Source organism: Balaenoptera physalus (assembly GCF_965194825.1).
Source record: "Balaenoptera physalus genome assembly, chromosome: 2".
NCBI classification, from domain to species: Eukaryota; Metazoa; Chordata; class Mammalia; order Artiodactyla; family Balaenopteridae; genus Balaenoptera; species Balaenoptera physalus.
The window spans coordinates 77658936-77678819 of NC_138883.1; the positions used below are offsets into that span (position 1 = coordinate 77658936).

General features: G+C 40.3%; 1 protein-coding gene across 6 annotated transcripts in view; it reads right to left on the reverse strand.

The window, feature by feature from the left end:
* The window catches only part of RYR3 (ryanodine receptor 3), a 570624-nt gene that overhangs the window by 268152 nt on the left and 282588 nt on the right, over positions 1-19884 (reverse strand). For all 6 annotated transcript variants that reach the window (XM_082452325.1, XM_082452326.1, XM_082452324.1 and 3 more), the window contains 2 exons: positions 5336-5509; positions 1540-1661 (listed from right to left, as the gene is read on the reverse strand). In XM_082452325.1, the coding sequence (XP_082308451.1) occupies positions 1540-1661; positions 5336-5509 (296 nt within the window). The remainder of the gene's footprint in view (positions 1-1539; positions 1662-5335; positions 5510-19884) is intronic.

The window sequence follows — 19884 nt, forward strand, 5'->3', positions numbered from 1 at the left end:
CTGATGCAATTGTCTGGAGATGCCACCTGGGCATCAGGGTGTTAAAAGCTTCCCAGGTGAATCTATCATCTGGCCAAGGTTAAGACCTTTACTCCAGGGCAGTGGTTTGTAAACTTGAGCAAGCATCAGCATCAACTGGAGGGCCCATTAAAACTCAGTTTTGCTGAGGTACCACTCCTAGGTGTCTGATTCAGTAGGTCTGTCGGGGGTAAAACCCAAGAATTTGTATTTTTAACAAGTTCCCAGGTGATGCTGCTGGGCTGGTCCAGGGACATACTTTAAGAACCCGTAGGAGATCTCAAATCAGCAAGACAGAAGAAAACTGAGCCCCAGTAGCAGCATGGTCTGTTTTCCCCAAACCACTTGCCTCCCCTATACTACTGTTACTTGAGAAAGAAATAAAAGTTTATTCTGAACCACAATGGCAGCTTAGCCTGTATCCTAACTAACACACATCCCTTGGATCACAGTGATTCAACAGGAAGGAAAATAAAGGTATAAAAATTTTTTCTCACTTCATGCAAATTCACACACGCAGTTGAAACCCTCTAGGCTTCAGAGATTTTCCTATGAGAGAAGGACGCCTTGCAACACTGCACTGTTTACAACAGAATCCATTCCTCGTGGTAACTGGTGAACACAATCCACAGAGTTCTGTTTCAGCGGCACTGTTGAGGCTGGAGGAATTATGAGCCAAGCAGGCTAAGTTACTTTCCCCATTTAAGTCCCAGCCATAGGTGGGTAACCCAAGCCTTCCATGCAAATCTCCTCGGAACCAAACCACAGCAACAATTCTGAATGATGTAGAAAGTCTTTCTAAATAGCACAGAGGGGGCTTCCCTGGTGGCGCAGTGGTTGAGAATCTGCCTGCCAATGCAGGGGACATGGGTTCGAGCCCTGGTCTGGGAAGACCCCACATGCCGAGCAACTAAGCCCGTGAGCCACAATTACTGAGCCTGCGCGTCTGGAGCCTGTGCTCCGCAATAAGAGAGGCCACGATAGTGAGAGGCCCGCGCACGGCGATGAAGAGTGGCCCCCGCTTGCCGCAACTGGAGAAAGCCCTCGCACAGAAACGAGGACCCAACACAGCCAAAAATAAATAAATTAACAAATACTTTAAAAAAAAAAAAAGCAGCTATTCCACCTCACTTAAAAATAAAATAAAATAAAATAAATAAATAAATAGCACAGAGGGTGTGGATCCATTACTCCTCTCTCCTCCCCTCTTCGCGCGCTAATACAAATGGGACTTAAAGCACTCCAGCTCTCTCCACTTAATTTTCACGAGAAGACCTTGGGTGTTTGTGACACCAACCTGAATAACTAATGCGGCTTGGGCATCTGTTGGGCCAAGAGTGAAGCTGGAAGGAGCTTACCTACTGGGAAATAAGTTTCAATCCCAAGCTCTTTCTGGCAAAACTCTTTGCTGGTGCACACTTATTTCCTGAAAATTCATAGTATTGAAAGGGGGTGGTTGGTAGGATTGGATGGCCACAAAATAGAAACTGACGAGCAGAGAAAGGGAAGGAGCTCACCTACCTTACAAACTGGCTGAATAAAGCGGTCGTGTTCCGGATGATCCGGGCAGCCTGGGACTCCTCATGCTGGCATCTCTGTAGTGTTAACCCGTCATCCATGTGGCCTTCCTGATGGAGTATGACCTACCCCAGAGCCAAGGACACCAGGTCCAGGTTACACAGCTGGAGAGTCAACGTTTCTGGCAGTATTCCCCTCATCCCTTGTACTCCTTCTCCCCAGCCAAATTCCCCCCGGGCCCATTTTGAAAGTGGGACATTAAAAAAGTTATTTTCCCCATACTCCCTGTTGCTGACGTATGACTCATTCCTGAGACACGGTGCTTTGATGAAAATGAAACTTTATGTGCCACTGTGATGTGAGTTACAATAAATTCCTTGGGCCTAGATGGCCCATTTGAAAGGGTGAAAACATATTTTATGATAGATTTCTCTCTTAAAATGAACTCAAAACCTTATCCTTGGAGATGAGAAAAATCACTTTGTTCAGAGCCTTTTCCTCCAGAGATAAACCAAGGAAGAAGAAAGACAAGTTAAAATAAAACCCTCTAAAACCCTCTACTGGGATCAGGCATGGCTTTCTCTCCTGAATGACAGCTACACTGAGTTAGCTGACTGTAGAACTGGGGAAGCAGCTCGAGATGGTAGTTTGCTTCTCATGGAGGCTAGAGAGGGGGTTTGAAAGCCTGGGCTTGGGTATAAGCTGACCTGAGCTCTAATCCTGCTAGGCCACATCCCAGCTGTGTGGCCTTGGGCAAATCTCTGCTGACTTCACCATCTGCAGGTGGACTTAGAGGGTTATTTAGAGGATTAGATGATTTACATGTAAGTCATTTAGCATATTTCCTAGAATATAAAAGGTACTCGATGCATATTTGTTATAAGGGGAAATATATTACTGATCTCAGATCAGTTGTCTGGAAGCTAGTATACTTATTGCTCACCAGTGACATCATGATAGAATTTTTGGGTGGGGCTAGCATCTTTTGGCGTGGAGGTCAGCTGTTTTTTTCTCTAGAAGGGCCAAATATATACTGTTATTAACTGGGATGGTTTGACTCTAGTTCAAGTCAGGGTCAAATCCTGATTCAAGTTCCTGGCATGGTTTCCTCTGGATGGTGAGTAAGTGAGGGGAGGCCATTTGTAGGTCCTGGGGAAGAGGGATGGGGGTCAGTCAGTCTCTGTGACAATTAAATATGTGGCTCCAAAAAATATCCTTAGAATAAGGATTTTTGGTATCTCATTTTTAGCACAAAGAAACAACTTATTTTCCTTTCCATGTGAAAATCTCTTCCTTATTTTATGTTCTTCTGAAAGCATATCCTGATTTAATGAATTCACACAGGAAGTAGAATGCTGGCTTGTACAAGTTTATGTTCATTTTCGAAAAAAGACCTTGCATGCCATCTATACACTGTAGCTTAAGCATTAGCAAAGGATGCCCTTACTATTGGCTTCACCAACTCTTTCAAAACGTTACTTTGTCCGAACTTCCCAGCAACTGCTTACCAATGTTGCATTTAGATTTGGCAATACATCTCACTAGGTTTACTCTGGCCTCAGTCTCAGCTTTTGGGTCAGTCCCTAAAGACCTTAGGTTTTGCTTGTTCAGATAACACATTCAAACCAGCCAATCAAACAAGAAAGGAATGAGAAATGGGGGAAATGCAGCTGTTACAATGTTGTTATTATGTATCCTATTGATCGCTGCAGCTCAGGTCCTAAGGTCCTTTTTCTCTCCGAGGAATTCCATAACCCAAGAGAAGAGAGCAGAAGCCTTCCTTTAAGGTGAAGTATCATTCGTCAGGTTTTTCACTGTGTCTGTTTCCCATTGGTTTTTCTAAATTCCCATTTTGTTTCATAAAATGCTTAACACAGATTGGACATTCTTTGTATTTATAGAGGGGAACTTAACTGGCTCCTCACGAAATGGAGCTGGGCAGCCCTATCAAGGGCTGAGCATTATGGCACCATTTAGAGAGAGTTTCTGGAAGCATCTCCCAAATTCACATGCACATTCCAGCAATTAAATGGACCTCTGGACTATGGCCAGAAGAAAAAGTCAGGGGTAGGCACAGTAAATCAACACCGTAAACTGGGATCTCTCCTAGTTGACAGGGTCCTTCGACTGTGTCCCCACCCACACAGAATTACAGCCAAGATCCACAAATTCTACTTTCTTAAATGTCATTCTTATCTTACTAGGTATGAAAAATTGTGGAAACTCTAGATGATATTATCATACTCTTTAGAGGATTTAATTTTCTTCTCATTGGCTGTTAGGGTAGATGATGGGCCTTTGGCATTGATTTTCAATTTGCCCTTATTTCCAGGGTGTAGCTCTTACTCCTGGGTTAGAGCCCTTTTGGGGATTCAGTTGAAAACCTACTGTATTTTCAGGGGCCATTCCAGCTTGAGGGACTTCGATTCCCCACCTCTGTCTCCTAGTACTGTCATACTGTCCACATCTCTGCTTTGCTCTTCTCCACCATAGCTGACACTTTCTGTTCACTATCTTAGCTTCATACTCTATCCACAGTCAGCTTAAGATGCTAGGGGAAGCTGCATATAGAATTTCAGGTTCATGTTTCTATAGTTTCCTCCACTGGGGAATGTGGCTCCTCAAGTCCCAGAAACCTTGGCTGACCTTATCACAAATATGTCTCTCCAGCCCAGTGAAACTAACAGAAGACCCCACTCCTTGTGCTGCAACTCAGCAAAATGCTGAGGGGAAACTGGTGATAAAGGAGGAACTCACCTTAATGCACTTACATTCTATTTGGGATCTTTAGTACCCATGCCCTGGGTACCTTGCTTCTGGAAGCCTTCAAATGGTTTGTTTCTGTGTTTAATCCAGCCTTTATAATTGTTGGCAGAGGAAGGGCTGGGTTCATAAAAGCTAGTCTTTGTGCCCTCTTACTTATTCTATTTTCTATTTCCTCTTTGTGATTTTATTTACCCTTTCTGGATGTTTTCCTGGTATGTTTTACTTTATACAAAAATAAGCTATTTATTACCTTATGGTTTCCTCCCAACCTCCTTTCTTACAATAACCAGCATTCTGGGAAACTTTTCATCACCTCCACATTAGGCTGACAAATACAAAACATAGTGTACAATGCTTCCTAGAACCTTATTATGGGACTCCTTGACTACCCAAACCCATGTTTTGTTAAGGGTTTTCAAAAAAAAAAAAAAAAAGTACCATGCCTGGAGCATCTATTTTCTGGTTCCTATCAAAAGAAACCCTATTATGGCAATTGACTTTCTGGAAAAAAGATGCTCTGTGTATCCAAGCCAGATTTCCCACTGTAGCAGGCTGTGACAGACCACTCAGATCTGGATTCATTCTCTGTGAATACAGTATCATTCCACGGTATCTCATCGTTCTGCACGTTGGTTCCTGTGCGCTTGTTATCTTGCAATCTGCGTTTTTCTTTATAGAGATTCTATTTAGTCTGTATATTATGAAAACTGCACAATAACTCAATTATCCACTTAAATGAAAGGAGCAATGATGTGGATAATCCCAAAACAGCATACCACCAAAAGTCATTTAGTTCAGGTTTTAGAGCACATGGAACATATTCTACCCTCTCCTCACAGATTTGTCATCTATATAGCTCTTTTCTTCCCCCACTGAATATGAGGTCAGAGTAACCACATTAGGCTACACAATCTGTCACAGAAATAACTCTTCAGAATAGTAAGAACAGTAAGAAGTAAACATACATTATGTTCACCTGATTCTCACAATCACTTCTCTTGCCTAGTTGCTTCCAGACCTTCTAACCCCTCACCTTTCTTTTCAGAGGTCCCAGGCGGGATGTCTTGGCATCTTGTGCTTTGTAGGTCACCCACAGACCACTGGCTATATGTTGGACAAAGCAGACAGAGTCTCCATACTTGATTTCTGGGACTCCCATGCCCTCTATATCTCGCTTGTGACTGGAATCCAGTTTCTCCTTGATTTCCTATTTCACAGAAAATGAAACAAAGGTAGGCATGTCTGATTAAATAGAAATGCAATGTATAAAGCAAGTCACCTGTGCAGAATTTGTAAGCCAGGGAACCGATTACCAGGATAATCATGATGTGCCTGTCCAAGCCAGGACTGCAGAAAGGCTTGCTTCCTTTATCTGCTGCTAATTGTAAAATCAATGGATTTCAAGTTTTGGCTACTTTAGTGATTATTTAATCACTCTTTGGTTCTGGTTTTATATAATTCTCCATTATATTTTCTACTTTCTTCATCCCGACTTAGATACCTTAATAACTAACCCTTTACTGACCAAATAACTTATTTTCAGCAAATTGTATCTTCCATGATTTTAATGGTTATGTTATATAAATGCCCTTACTCAGAGCTTTAAATATATCTGTTAAAATAATATAAGTATCGAGACAGAACCAAGGTGGCGGAGTAGAAGGACGTGCTCTCACTCCCTCTTGCGAGAACACCAGAATGACAACTAGCTGCTGGACAATCATCGACAGGAAGATACTGTAACTCACCAAAAAAGATATCCCACATCCAAAGACAAAGGAGAAGCCACAATGAGACGGTAGGAGGGCCGCAATCACAGTAAAATCAAATCCCGTAACTGCTAGGTGGGTGACTCACAGAATGAAGAACACTTATACCACAGAAGTCCACGCACTGGAGTGAAGGTTGTGAGCCCCACATCAGGATTCCCAACCTGGGGGTCCAGCAACGGGAGGAGGAATTCCTAGAGAATCAGACTTTCAAGCCTAGTGGGAATTGATGGCAGGACTTCGACAGGACTGGAGGAAACAGAGACTCCACTCTTGGAGGGCACACACAAAGTAGTGTGCGCATCGGGACCCAGGGGAAGGAGCACTGACCCCAGGGGAGACTGAACCAGACCTACGTGCTAGTGTTGGAGGGTTTCCTGCAGAGGCGGGGGGTGACTGTGTGGCTGTGGCTCACCATGGGGACATGGACATTGGCAGCAGAAGTTCTGGGAAGTACTCCTTGGCATGAGCCCTCCCGGAGTCTGTCATTAGCCCCACCAAAGAGCCCAGGTAGGCTCCAGTGTTGGGTTGCCTCAGGCAAAACAACCAACAGGGAGGGAACCCAGACCCACCAATCAACAGTCAAGTGGATTAAAGTTTTACTGAGCTCTGCCCACCAGAGCAACAGCCAGCTCTACCCACCACCAGTCCCTCCCATCAGGAAACTTACACAAGCCTTTTAGATAGCCTCATCCACCAGAGGGCAGACAGCAGAAGCAAGAAGAACTACATTCCTGCAGCCTGTGGAACAAAAACCACATTCACAGAAAGATAGACAAAATGAAAATGCAGAAGGCTATATACCAGATGAAGGAACAAGATAAAACAGCAGAAAAACAACTAAATGAAGTGGAGATAGGCAACCTTCCAGAAAAGAATTCAGAATAATGATAGTGAAGATGATCCAGGACCTTGGAAAAAGAATGTAGGCAAAGATCGAGAAGATGCAAGAAATGTTTAACAAAGACCTAGAAGAATTAAAGAAAAAACAAACAGAAATGAACAATGCAATAACTGAAATGAAAACTACACTAGAAGGAATCAATAGCAGAATAACTGAGGCAGAAGAACGGATAAGTGACCTGGAAGACTGAATGGTGGGGGCTTCCCTGGTGGCTCAGTGGTTAAGAATCTCCCTGCCAATGCAGGGGACACGGGTTCGAGCCCTGGTCTGGGAAGACCTCACATGCCACGGAGCAACTAAGCCCGTGAGGCACAACTACTGAGCCTGCGCGTCTGGAGCCTGTGCTCTGTAACAAGAGAGGCCGCAACAGTGAGAGACCCACGCACCGCAATGAAGAGTGGCCCTCACTCGCCGCAACTGGAGAAAGCCCTCACAAAGAAACGAAGACCCAACACAGCCAAAAATAAATAAATAAATAAATTTATAAAAAAAAAAAAGACAGAATGGTGGAATTCACTGCTGCAGAACAGAATAAAGAAAAAAGAATGAAAAGAAATGAAGACAGCCTAAGAGACTTCTGGGACAACATTAAATGCAACAACATTCGCATTATAGGGGTCCCAGAAGGAGGAGAGAGAGAGGAAGGACCAGAGAAAATATTTGAAGAGATTACAGTCAAAAACTTCCCTAACATGGGAAAGGAAATAGCCACCCAAGTCCAGGAAGCGCAGCGAGTCCCATACAGGATAAACCCAAGGAGAAACACGCTGAGACACATAGTAATCAAAGGGGCAAAAATTAAAGATAAAGAAAAATTATTGAAAGCAGCAAGGGAAAAATGACAAATAACATACAAGGGAACTCCCATAAGGTTAACAGCTGATTTCTCAGCAGAAACTCTACAAGCCAGAAGGGACTGGCATGATATACTTAAAGTGATGAAAGGGAAGAACCTACAACCAAGATTACTCTACCCGGCAAGGATCTCATTCAGATCCGATGGAGAAATCAAAAGCTTTACAGACAAGCAAGAGCTAAGATAATCCAGCACCACCAAACCAGCTCTAAAACAAATGCTAAAGGAACTTCTCTAAGTGGGAAACACAAGAGAAGAAAAGGAGCTACAAAAACAAACCCAAAACAATTAAGAAAATGGTCATAGGAACATATATTTCGATAACTACCTTAAACATGAATGGATTAAATGCTCCAACCAACAGACACAGGCTTGCTGAATGGATACAAAAACAAGACCCATATATATGCTATCTACATGAGACCCACTTCAGACCTAGGGACACATACAGACTGAAAGTAAGGGGATGGAAAAAGATATTCCATGCAAATGGAAATCAAAAGAAAGCTGGAGTAGCTATACTCATATCAGATAAAATAGACTTTAAAATAAAGAATGCTACAAGAGACAAGGAAGGACACTACATAATGATCCAGGGATCAATCCAAGAAGAAGATATAACAATTATAAATATATATACACCCAACATAGGAGCACCTCAATACATAAGGCAACTGCTAACAGCTATAAAAGAGGAAATAGACAGTAACACAATAATAGTGGGGGACTTCTTTAACACCTCACTTACACCAATGGACAGATCATCCAAAAAAAAGTTAATAAGGAAACACAAGCTTTAAATGACACAATAGACCAGATAGATTTAATTGATATTTATAGGACATTCCATCCAAAAACGGCATATCACACTTTCTTCTCAAGTGTACATGGAACATTCTCCAGGACAGATCACATCTTGGGTCACAAATCAAGCCTCAGTAAATTTAAGAAAATTGAAATCATATCAAGCATCTTTTCTGACCACAACACTATGAGATTAGAAATGAATTACAGGGAAAAAAACGTAAAAAAGACAAACACATGGAGGCTAAACAATACGTTACTAAATAACTAAGAGATCACTGAAGAAATCAAAGAGGAAATCAAAAAATACCTAGAGACAAATGACAATTAAAACACAACGATCCAAAACCTATGGGATGCAGCAAAAGCAGTTCTAAGCGGGAACTTTATAGCTATATAAGCCTACCTCAAGAAACAAGAAAAATCTCAAGTAAACAATCGAACCTTACACCTAAAGGAACTAGAGAAAGAAGAACAAACAAAACCCAAAGTTAGCAGAAGGAAAGAAATCATAAAGATCAGAGCAGAAATAAATGGAATAGAAACAAAGAAAACAATAGCAAAGATCAATGAAACTAAAAGCTGGTTCTTTGTGAAGATAAACAAAATTGATAAACCATTAGCCAGACTCATCAAGAAAAAGAGGGAGAGGACTCAAATCAATAAAATTAGAAATGAAAAAGGACAAGTTACAACAGACACCGCAGAAATACAAAGCTTCCTAAGAGACTACTACAAGCAACTCTATGCCAATAAAATGGACAACCTGGAAGAAATGGACAAATTCTTAGAAAGGTATAACCTTCCAAGACTGAACCAGGAAGAAACAAAAAATATGAACAGACCAATCACAAGTAATGAAATTGAAACTGTGATTAAAAATCTTCCAACAAACAAAAGTCCAGGACCAGATGGCTTCACAGGTGAATTCTATCAAACATTTAGAGAAGAGCTAACACCCATCCTTCTCAAACCCTTCCAAAAAATTGCAGAGGAAGGAACACTCCCAAACTCATTCTATCAGGCCACCATCACCCTGATACCAAAACCAGACAAAGATACTACAAAAAAAGAAAATTACAGACCAATATCACTGATGAATATAGATGCAAAAATCCTCAACAAAATACTAGCAAACAGAATCCAACAACACATTAAAAGAATCATATACCACGATCAAGTGGGATTTATCCCAGGGATGCAAGGATTCTTCAATATACAGAAATCAATCAATGTGATACACCATATTAACAAATTGAAGAAGAGAAACCATATGATCATCTCAATAGATGCAGAAAAAGCTTTTGACAAAATTCAACACCCATTTATGATAAAAACTCTCCAGAAAGTGGGCATAGAGGGAACCTACCTCAACATAACAAAGGCCATATATGACAAACCCACAGCAAACATTATTTTCAATGGTGAAAAACTGAAAGCATTTCCTCTAAGATCAGGAACAAGACAAGGATGTCCACTCTCACCACTATTCTTCAACATAGTTTTGGAAGTCCTAGCCATGGCGATCAGAGAAGAAAAAGAAATAAAAGGAACACAAATTGGAAAAGAAGAAGCAAAACTGTCACTATTTGCAGATGACATGATACTATACATAGAGAATCCTAAAAATGTCACCAGAAAACTACTAGAGCTAATCAATGAATTTGGTAAAGTTGCAGGATACAAAATTAATGCACAGAAATCTCTTGCATTCCTATACACTAATGATGAAAAATCTGAAAGAGAAATTATGGAAACACTCCCATTTACCATTGCAACAAAAAGAATAAAATACCTAGCAATAAACCTACCTAGGGAGACAAAAGACCTGTATGCAGAAAACTGTAAGACACTGATGAAAGAAATTAAAGATGACACCAACAGATGGAGAGATATACCATGTTCTTGGATTGGAAGAATCAATATTGTGAAAATGACTATACTACCCAAAGGAATCTACAGATTCAGTGCAATCCCTATCAAATTACCAATGTCATTTTTTACGGAACTAGAACAAATCATCTTAAAATTTGTATGGAGACACAAAAGACCCCAAATAGCCAAAGCAGTCTTGAGGGAAAAAAATGGAGCTGGAGGAATCAGATTCCCTGACTTCAGACTATACTACAAAGCTACAGTAATCAAGACAATATGGTACTGGCACAAAAACAGAAACATAGATCAATGGAACAGGATAGAAAGCCCAGAGATAAACCCATGCACCTATGGTCAACTAATCTATGACAAAGGAGGCAAAGATATACAATGGAGAAAAGACGGTCTCCTCAATAAGTGGTGCTGGGAAAACTGGACAGCTACATGTAAAAGAATGAAATTAGAACACTCCCTAACACCATACACAAAAATAAACTCAAAATGGATTCGAGACCTAAATGTAAGACCAGACAGTATAAAACTCTTAGAGGAAACCATAGGAAGAACACTCTTCGACATAAATCACAGCTAGATCTTTTTTGATTCACCTCCTAGAGTAATGGAAATAAAAACAAAAATAAACAAATGGCACCAAATGAAACTTCAAAGCTTTTGCACATCAAAGAAAACCATAAACAAGACGAAAAGACAACCCTCAGAATGGGTGAAAATATTTGCAAACGAATTAACGGACAAAGGATTAATCTCCAAAATATATAAACAGCTCATGCAGCTCAATATTAAGGAAACAAACAACCCAATCCAAAAATGGGCAGAAGACCTAAATAGACATTTCTCCAAAGAAGACATACAGTTGGCCAAGAAGCACATGAAAAGCTGCTCAACATCTCTAATTATTAGAGAAATGCAAATCAAAACTACAATGAGGTATCACCTCACACCAGTTAGAACGGGCATCATCAGAAAATCTACAAACACCAAATGCTGGAGAGGGTGTGGAGAAAAGGGAACCCTCTTGCACTGTTGGTGCGAATGTAAATTGATACAGCCACTATGGAGAACAGTATGGAGGTTCCTTAAAAAACTAAAAATAGAATTATCATATGATCCAGCAATCCCACTACTGGGCATATACCCAGAGAAAACCATAATTCATAAAGACACATGCACCCCAATGTTCATTGCAGCACTATTTACAATAGCCAGGTCATGGAAGCAATCTAAATGCCCACCAACAGATGAATGGATAAAGAAGTTGTGGTACATATATACAATGAAATATTACTCAGCCATAAAAAGGAACGAAATTGAGTCATTTGTTGAGACGTGGATGGATCTAAAGACTGTCATACAGAGTGAAGTAAGTCAGAAAGAGAAAAACAAATATCGTATATTAATGCATGTATGTGGAACCTAGAAAAATGGTACAGATGAACCAGTCTGCAGGGCAGAAGTTGAGACACAGATGTAGAGAACAAACGTATGGACACCAAGGGGGGAAAACCATGGTGGGGTGGGGATGATGGTGTGCTAAATTGGGCGATTGGGATTGACATGTATACACTGATGTGTATAAAATTGATGACTAATAAGAACCTGCAGTGTAAACAAACAAAAAAAAAACTAATACTAAACTTTCTTTGGGTTAATTGTAAGGAAATACGTTAATATAAATGTTTCAGACATTAGATGAAATTTCTAAAAATCTTATATGTTCTGGTATAATGTTATAAGTCATAATTCTAGTTATTACTTTAAAATGTATATCTCAGAAATAACTAAAGAAAAAATCATGTAAGTATCTTTCAGAGAAATCAGCAGAGGAAACAGACTCTTGGAGCAGGTCGGGGGCTAGTCCAATGCAGTAATTGTTGTATTAGTTTTTTATGGCCTCCTCAGTTGTGTGTTACAGTCAATGGGTTTCATTCTTCAATTGCCACTGTTTCACAAAACCTACCGTCTAGTATGGAAAAAGGAGTTGCTTGTGCACCAGGTGTCCACTTGGTGATAACCTGAGGTGCCTGTCACAGAGTGACTCAGGAAGTGGACTGGTAACTCTGTCCCCTCCTCGTCAATCAGGGCCTCTGTATGGTTCTACCCTATTTCCATTTCTTCTCTACATCTTGTGTTAAACTGCTCATTTGTAAAAGCCATTAGCTAGGTGGCATTTTGCATTTTTACAGAATAAAAATGTAGCACACTGTTCCCTCTGCTGTGCCAACTTTACTCTTATTCTTAATGATGGAACAGCAGGAGCATATGCACTAAGCTCTTCCCATGTGTAAGGCAGTGCTCTAAGTTCCTTACATACACTAACTCTTCATAACGGCCTCTGATGTAGCTACAAATATTATCCCAGTTTTACAGAGGAGAAAATGAAGGTACAGAGAAACAAGTAATTTGTCCAAGGTCATTTAAGAAGTAGTGAAAGAGCCAAGATTTAAACCAGGAAGTCCAACTCCAGGAACTGTGCTCTTCCCATGGTCCCAAACTCCTACTCACCCTTTAGTACCCTGCTCAGGTGCCACCTTCTCTGTGAAGGCAGAGTTAGTCTCTCCTGCTGTATTTCCCCAGCACAGTCTCATCCCTCTATTGAGTACTTAGCACATCACAATGTAAACGGGCTTATTTTAATGATACTTTCCTTTTGCCAGGTTATAAGAGAATGAAGGGCATGGGCCAGATGACAATTAATTTTGGATTCCTAATACAGAGAATTATCAATTACTTAACAAACATATATTGAAGGAACAAATATATATAGCTGAGTAATTTTTTTCCTTCAAATATATATATATATTTTTCATTTCAGCTCCTATTTCTTTCCTTCAAATCTTCATAAAAGCAAAATTAGGTATTTTGCACACATTTAAGGATCATTTTGAGCAACGTTAATATATTGCAAGAGCATTCTTATTTTAAATGTATGTTGAAACACTGGCTAGATTGTTAAATATGACATTTCTCAAAATGAACATTTCCAAAGGAACATATTTCTGATTTTATAACAAAAGTCAGTGGGAAAATAGAATTTGATATTTTAGAATTCTTAGTAGGCAAGTGGTCAAAAATGCATTTATTCTATAAAACAATGGATATTTGATTTTCATTTCAAAAATATCCAGAGTTCTATAGACACTCAAGCCAGCAAATGTATTTAAAATACACCAAAGTTTCCATCTCTAGCTTGCTCTCTAACCATAGGCAATGCAGCAAAATAAAAATATTACACACTACAGCTGTTAAATATGAATAATTAGACTGATTACCAAGAGCTCATAGTTAAAATAGCACATATTCCCCAATGATCAGTGACTATGGTCATTTCACTTGTTTTATCACTTTTCATTGATTTAAATATGACTTTGCCAAAATAAAATAAATACTAGGATTTGTTTTTTTAGAGTCTCTGAAATAAATGGATCATTATTGTTTACAGACGATGGTGTCTTTGCTTTCAAAAAATGGTATCAACTCCCAAAGTTCTATGGCTGGCAATACAGGGGCTGCTTGTAATTCAAAAGAAAGACAGAAGCAATAACAACAAAATCTAAAACAGACAGACAAACCGACACAAAGCCAACTCTACTAAACAACGATGACACAGCTTAAAGAAGTGAGAGCATTCATGCAGCTCAATATTAAAGAAACAAACAACCCAATCCAAAAATGAGCAGAAGACCTAAATAGACATTTCTCCAAAGAAGACATACAGATGGCCAAGAAGCACGTGAAAAGCTGCTCAACATCACTAATTATTAGAGAAATGCAAATCAAAACTACAATGAGGTATCACCTCACACCAGTTAGAACGGGCATCATCAGAAAATCTACAAACAACAAATGCTGGAGAGGGTGTGGAGAAAAGGGAACCCTCTTGCACTGTTGGTACGAATGTAAATTGATACAGCCACTATGGAGAACAGTATGGAGGTTCCTTAAAAAACTAAAAATAGAATTGCCGTATGATCCAGCAATCCCACTACTGGGCATATACCCAGAGAAAACCATAATTCAAAAAGACACATGCACCCCAATGTTCATTGCAGCACTATTTACAATAGCCAGGTCATGGAAGCAATCTAAATGCCCACCAACAGATGAATGGATAAAGAAGTTGTGGTACATATATACAATGGAATATTACTCAGCCATAAAAAGGAACGAAATTGAGTCATTTGTTGAGACGTGGCTGGATCTAAAGACTGTCATACAGAGTGAAGTAAGTCAGAAAGAGAAAAACAAATATCGTATATTAATGCATGTATGTGGAACCTAGAAAATGGTACACATGAACCAGTCTGCAGGGCAGAAGTTGAGACACAGATGTAGAGAACAAACGTATGGACACCAAGGGGGGAAAACCATGGTGGGGTGGGGATGATGGTGTGCTGAATTGGGTGATTGGGATTGACATGTATACACTGATGTGTATAAAACTGATGACTAATAAGAACCTGCAGTATAAAAAAACAAACAAACAAACAAAAAAAAACTAATACTAAACTTTCTTTGGGTTATTTGTATGGAAATATGTTAATATAAATGTTTCAGACATTACATGAAATTTCTAAAAATCTTAAAAAAAAAAAAAAAAAAAGAAGTGAGAGCATCCCAAGATAGAGAAGCTGGATTTGGCTGACCACAGGTGGGTGAGCTCCTTCTGACTTAAGCCATGAACTAATACTCCCCTCTCTGTCTTCACTTGAACATGGCCCCAGATGTATTTACTGCTAGAAATGGAACCTTCCTATACGACAGGGCTATTTCAGTCACTCCCTTTCAATAACTCCCCAATTCCCACAGAACACAATTCTCACTTCTAAAGTTCTTGTATACCACATGCTTTAACCAAACTGGACTATGTTTCTGTGCCATATCAAGTGTTCCCTCCCTCAGGGCCTTTACTGACATTACACTTCCTGCTTGGAATGCCCCTACTTCATCTCTGTATCTTTTCATCTTATCCATCAAACCTTTTGCAGATCCACCTGTGCATTTTCCCTGATCTCATGGCACCTCCCTTCCCCTCTCTCAAGGCTCTTTACCATCTTCTGCAATATGAATCCTTTGCTGGTACACTTCCTGTCCCCTGTCTACAAGGGCAAGACTGAGATTTGTTTGTCTCTACATTTCGCACAATGCTCTGCCTAGGTTGCAAATAATTTTTGTTTTTTGGTCTGTGGGCATCATTTTTATCTGTTTATCTGCATCAACCTCCCCTACGTTACATCATGAGTGGATTCCAAGAAGGAACAGGTTACTTGGCCTAATAATGTGTTGAAGGGTAATAATAATCATTACCCCTTGTCTCCACTGAGAGTTTATAAGGAAATGGTTGTGACCACATCATAATCGTCACATAAATATGTATTTAGTTTAGATGATAAGCTGCTGCTCTCCAGATCGATTTAAAATTTCTAGAAGGACACGAAAGGGAACTGGAGCTAGTATTCGTTTAGTGCCTACTTTGAGTGAAGTATTTCGCCAAGTGCTTTACAATGACAACACCAACATGTGAATTTACCAAAGACCTACACAGTGATGTGTATTAGACATGACACTTTAAAAATATTTTACCTAAACCTTTCAATGGTCCTGCTATTTTTATTTCTCCTACTTTATAGATGATAAAACTGAGGCTTGCAGAGTTGGAGTAATTTGCTCAAAGCCCTATAGCTAGTAAGCAATGGAAGAGAATCCAAAGACAAGTGTAATTGCAAAGCCCATTTGTCATTTGAACATAATTTCTTGAATGGTAACTATCAGTACAGTTAAGTATTGATTGTATTAATGTTTATGTGTTTGAATGCTGTTATAAAGAAGAAATGGAAAATATATGTTATCATTTTGTGAAAAAATGCCTCTGGGTTCTAAAGTATAAACTTCAGGAGTCATACATACAAACCACTAACGACAACAAGGTGATATGGTTTATATTCAAGGTGCAACTGGAATTTGGAAGAGAGAACAACTCACTCTGCCTGGGGAGTTCGGGATGATTTTTTTTTTTTTTTAATTTATTTATTTATTTATTTTTGGCTGTGTTGGGTCTTCGTTTCTGTGCGAGGGCTTTCTCTAGTTGCGGCGAGCGGGGGCCACTCTTCATCGCGGTGCGCGGGCCTCTCACTATCGCGGTCTCTCTTGTTGCGGAGCACTGGCTCCAGACGCGCAGGCTCAGTAGCTGTGGCTCACGGGCCTAGTTGCTCCGTGGCATGTGGGATCTTCCCAGACCAGGGCACGAACCCGTGTCCCCTGCATTGGCAGGCAGATTCTCAACCACTGCGCCACCAGGGAAGCCCCTCGGGATGATTTTATACCAATTGCCACTTTATGTGAGCTTGGCTAGGAGAAAGAGGAGAGACGGGGAATACGGAAGGGGTCGACATTCTAGTAAGATGGGTATAGTGTGGCAAGGGGGTGGTGAAGTCCAGAAAGGGACCTGAACAACAGGACTCTGACTTTATGCTATAGGTGCATGTTTCTCAAACTCACACTGTTCACAGACTTTCTGTGGGAAAAGAGGACTTTGGACAGTACTGTATCTTCTTCCAGGAGTCAAAGGGAACATTAGGATAGTATAAAATGGACTCTTATGAGAATAGCAAAAAAAACCAAAACAACCTATTCAACGCTGTTTAACGTAGCATTTTACTTAAAAAAAAATGGTTTAAAAAAAATGGTTTTTTCATAGAATTATTGTTTGGAACACCTCTTGGAAAAAGCTAGCATAGGTAATGGGAATCCGTTGAGAATTTTAAGTGGGGGTAACACAAGAGTTGCATCTTAGAACAATTGTTCCAGCAGCAATGTGAATGACGGATTGAAAAGAAACAAAGGCATAGAGATGGACGAGTTTTAGCTATGGTATTAGAAATCTAGCACGATACCTGGCACAGAGTAGGTCCTAATTTGTGTTTATTATTAGAGTGAAATTTGCTGCATTTGACATATTGAAGCCACCTACATTCACAGAGGACAAAAAAGTACCTTTCCAACAGACAGGAAACAATCAAAAAAGATTCAGAGGAAAAGGAGATATGGGAAGATGGGCCCCATTCATGGATGCTGCGGTCAGCCATCAACAAAGTGCTGGTGAGACCATTCCTTCCTAAAAGTCTCAGGAGAAATCTTGAGAAATCACCTTTAGGTTCACTTCTCCACCAATATAGTCCCCTTCTGAATTTCTGATCTCGATTGGGAGGTCTTAGAATGGCCTTAAGAAAGTTGCACGCTGCAGGATACTGCAAGGAGCCTGGCTGGCCCCAGGGCTGGCTGCAGAGCCTCTGCTGGGTGGGAAGCCAATGACAGATCCTCTGCCATTTCCAGCACGCTAGGGGAGCAGGCCTGTCTGGCTCGTTAGGGAAGGTGCATTTCGTGAGCAGAAGTCACTGTGCTGGGCTCTTTCCTCCGTCTTTCTCATCAATCCCTCCCTACACGATCACCTTCAGGTAGGCAGCACTCCTGCCATTTCATGCATAAGGAAACACTCTGTTAGGTCATCTTCCTGGTCTCATTTAATCCTTGTAACAATCCTTCAGGACATACTTCTTCACTCTCGTGTTTTACAAAAAGAGACAGGAAGACTGAACAGCACATGGCAGAGCCAGGATTCAAACCCAGGTTTCTTCCACTTCAAAGCCCAGGGTTCTCCTTGACTGCCTCTCTATCTGGTCCACTTTGAACAATCAAGTCTTGGGAAATTGTCGAGTTAAATTTTAAAAATGCTTTGTAGGTTCCATTTAAAATGAAACTGCAGGAGGTGGTGCTGTCTTGGGATGATTGAATCTCAAGGTCCATGTTTTCTTCTTTCCCCTTCCCTCCTTTCCTCCATACCCTCTCTTCCCCAACTGAGAACTTGGTGAGGAAATGGACAGAGCAAGCAAGGGGACAGGCACAAACAGCGCTACTTCAGTGCTTGCGATTTCACAGAGGGATGCTGTGAGCCCCGCTGCCCTCTTGTTTCGGGCGGAGCCGCTGAGGTTAAAAAGCTCAAGAGGTAGTTAGATAGGGATTGCATTGAATCTGCAGATTGCTTTGGGTAGTAGAGTCATTTCCACAATGTTGATTCTTTCAATCCAAGAACATGGTATATCTCTCCATCTATTTGTATCATCTTTAATTTCTTTCATCAGTGTCTTATAATTTTCTGCATACAGGTCTTTTGTCTCCTTAGGTAGGTTTATTCCTAGATATTTTATTCTTTTTGTTGCAATGGTAAACGGGAGTGTTTTCTTAATTTCACTTTCAGATTTTTCATCATTAGCGTATAGGGATGCAAGAGATTTCTGTGCATTAATTTTGTATCCTGCTACTTTACCAAATTCATTGATTAGCTCTAGTAGTTTTCTGGTAGCATCTTTAGGATTCTCTATGTATAGTATCATGTCATCTGCATACAGCCACTATGGAGAACAGTATGGAGGTTCCTTAAAAAACTAAAAATAGAACTACCACACGACCCAGCAATCCCACTACTGGGCATATACCCTGAGAAAACCATAATTCAAAAAGAGTCATGTACCAAAATGTTCATTGCAGCTCTATTTACAATAGCCAGGACATGGAAGCAACCTAAGTGTCCATCATCGGATGAATGGATAAAGAAGATGTGGCACATATATACAATGGAATATTACTCAGCCATAAAAAGAAACGAAATGGAGTTATTTGTAGTGAGGTGGATGGAGTTAGAGTCTGTCATACAGAGTGAAGTAAGTCAGAAAGAGAAAAACAAATACAGTATGCTAACACATATATATGGAATCTAAGGGGAAAAAAAAAAAGGTCATGAAGAATCTAGTGGCAAGACGGGAATAAAGACACAGACCTACTAGAGAATGGACTTGAGGATTTGGGGAGGCGGAAGGGTAAGATGTGACAAAGTGAGAGCGTGGCATGGACATATATACACTACCAAATGTAAAACAGATAGCTAGTGGGAAGCAACCGCATAGCACAGGGAGATCAGCTCTGTGCTTTGTGACCACCTAGAGGTGTGCGGTGGGGAGGGCGGGAGGGAGGGAGATGCAAGAGGGAAGAGATATGGGAACATATATATATGTAAAACTGATTCACTTTGTTATAAAGCAGAAACTAACACACGATTGTAAAGCAATTATACTCCAATAAACATGTTAAAAAAAAAAAAAAAAGCTCAAGAGGATCTGGTCTACAGGGATGCTTTCCACTCATAGCAGAGAGAGCAGTGGGCAGTTTTTAAAGGGGAAGCCACGTTTGGCCAAGAACACAAATCTTAACATATAGCAGACATTTGATAAATGTTGACTGAATTGAACTGAATATTTTTATACACTGAGGAAAAATTTCCTCCAGTTGAGAACAGTGATAGC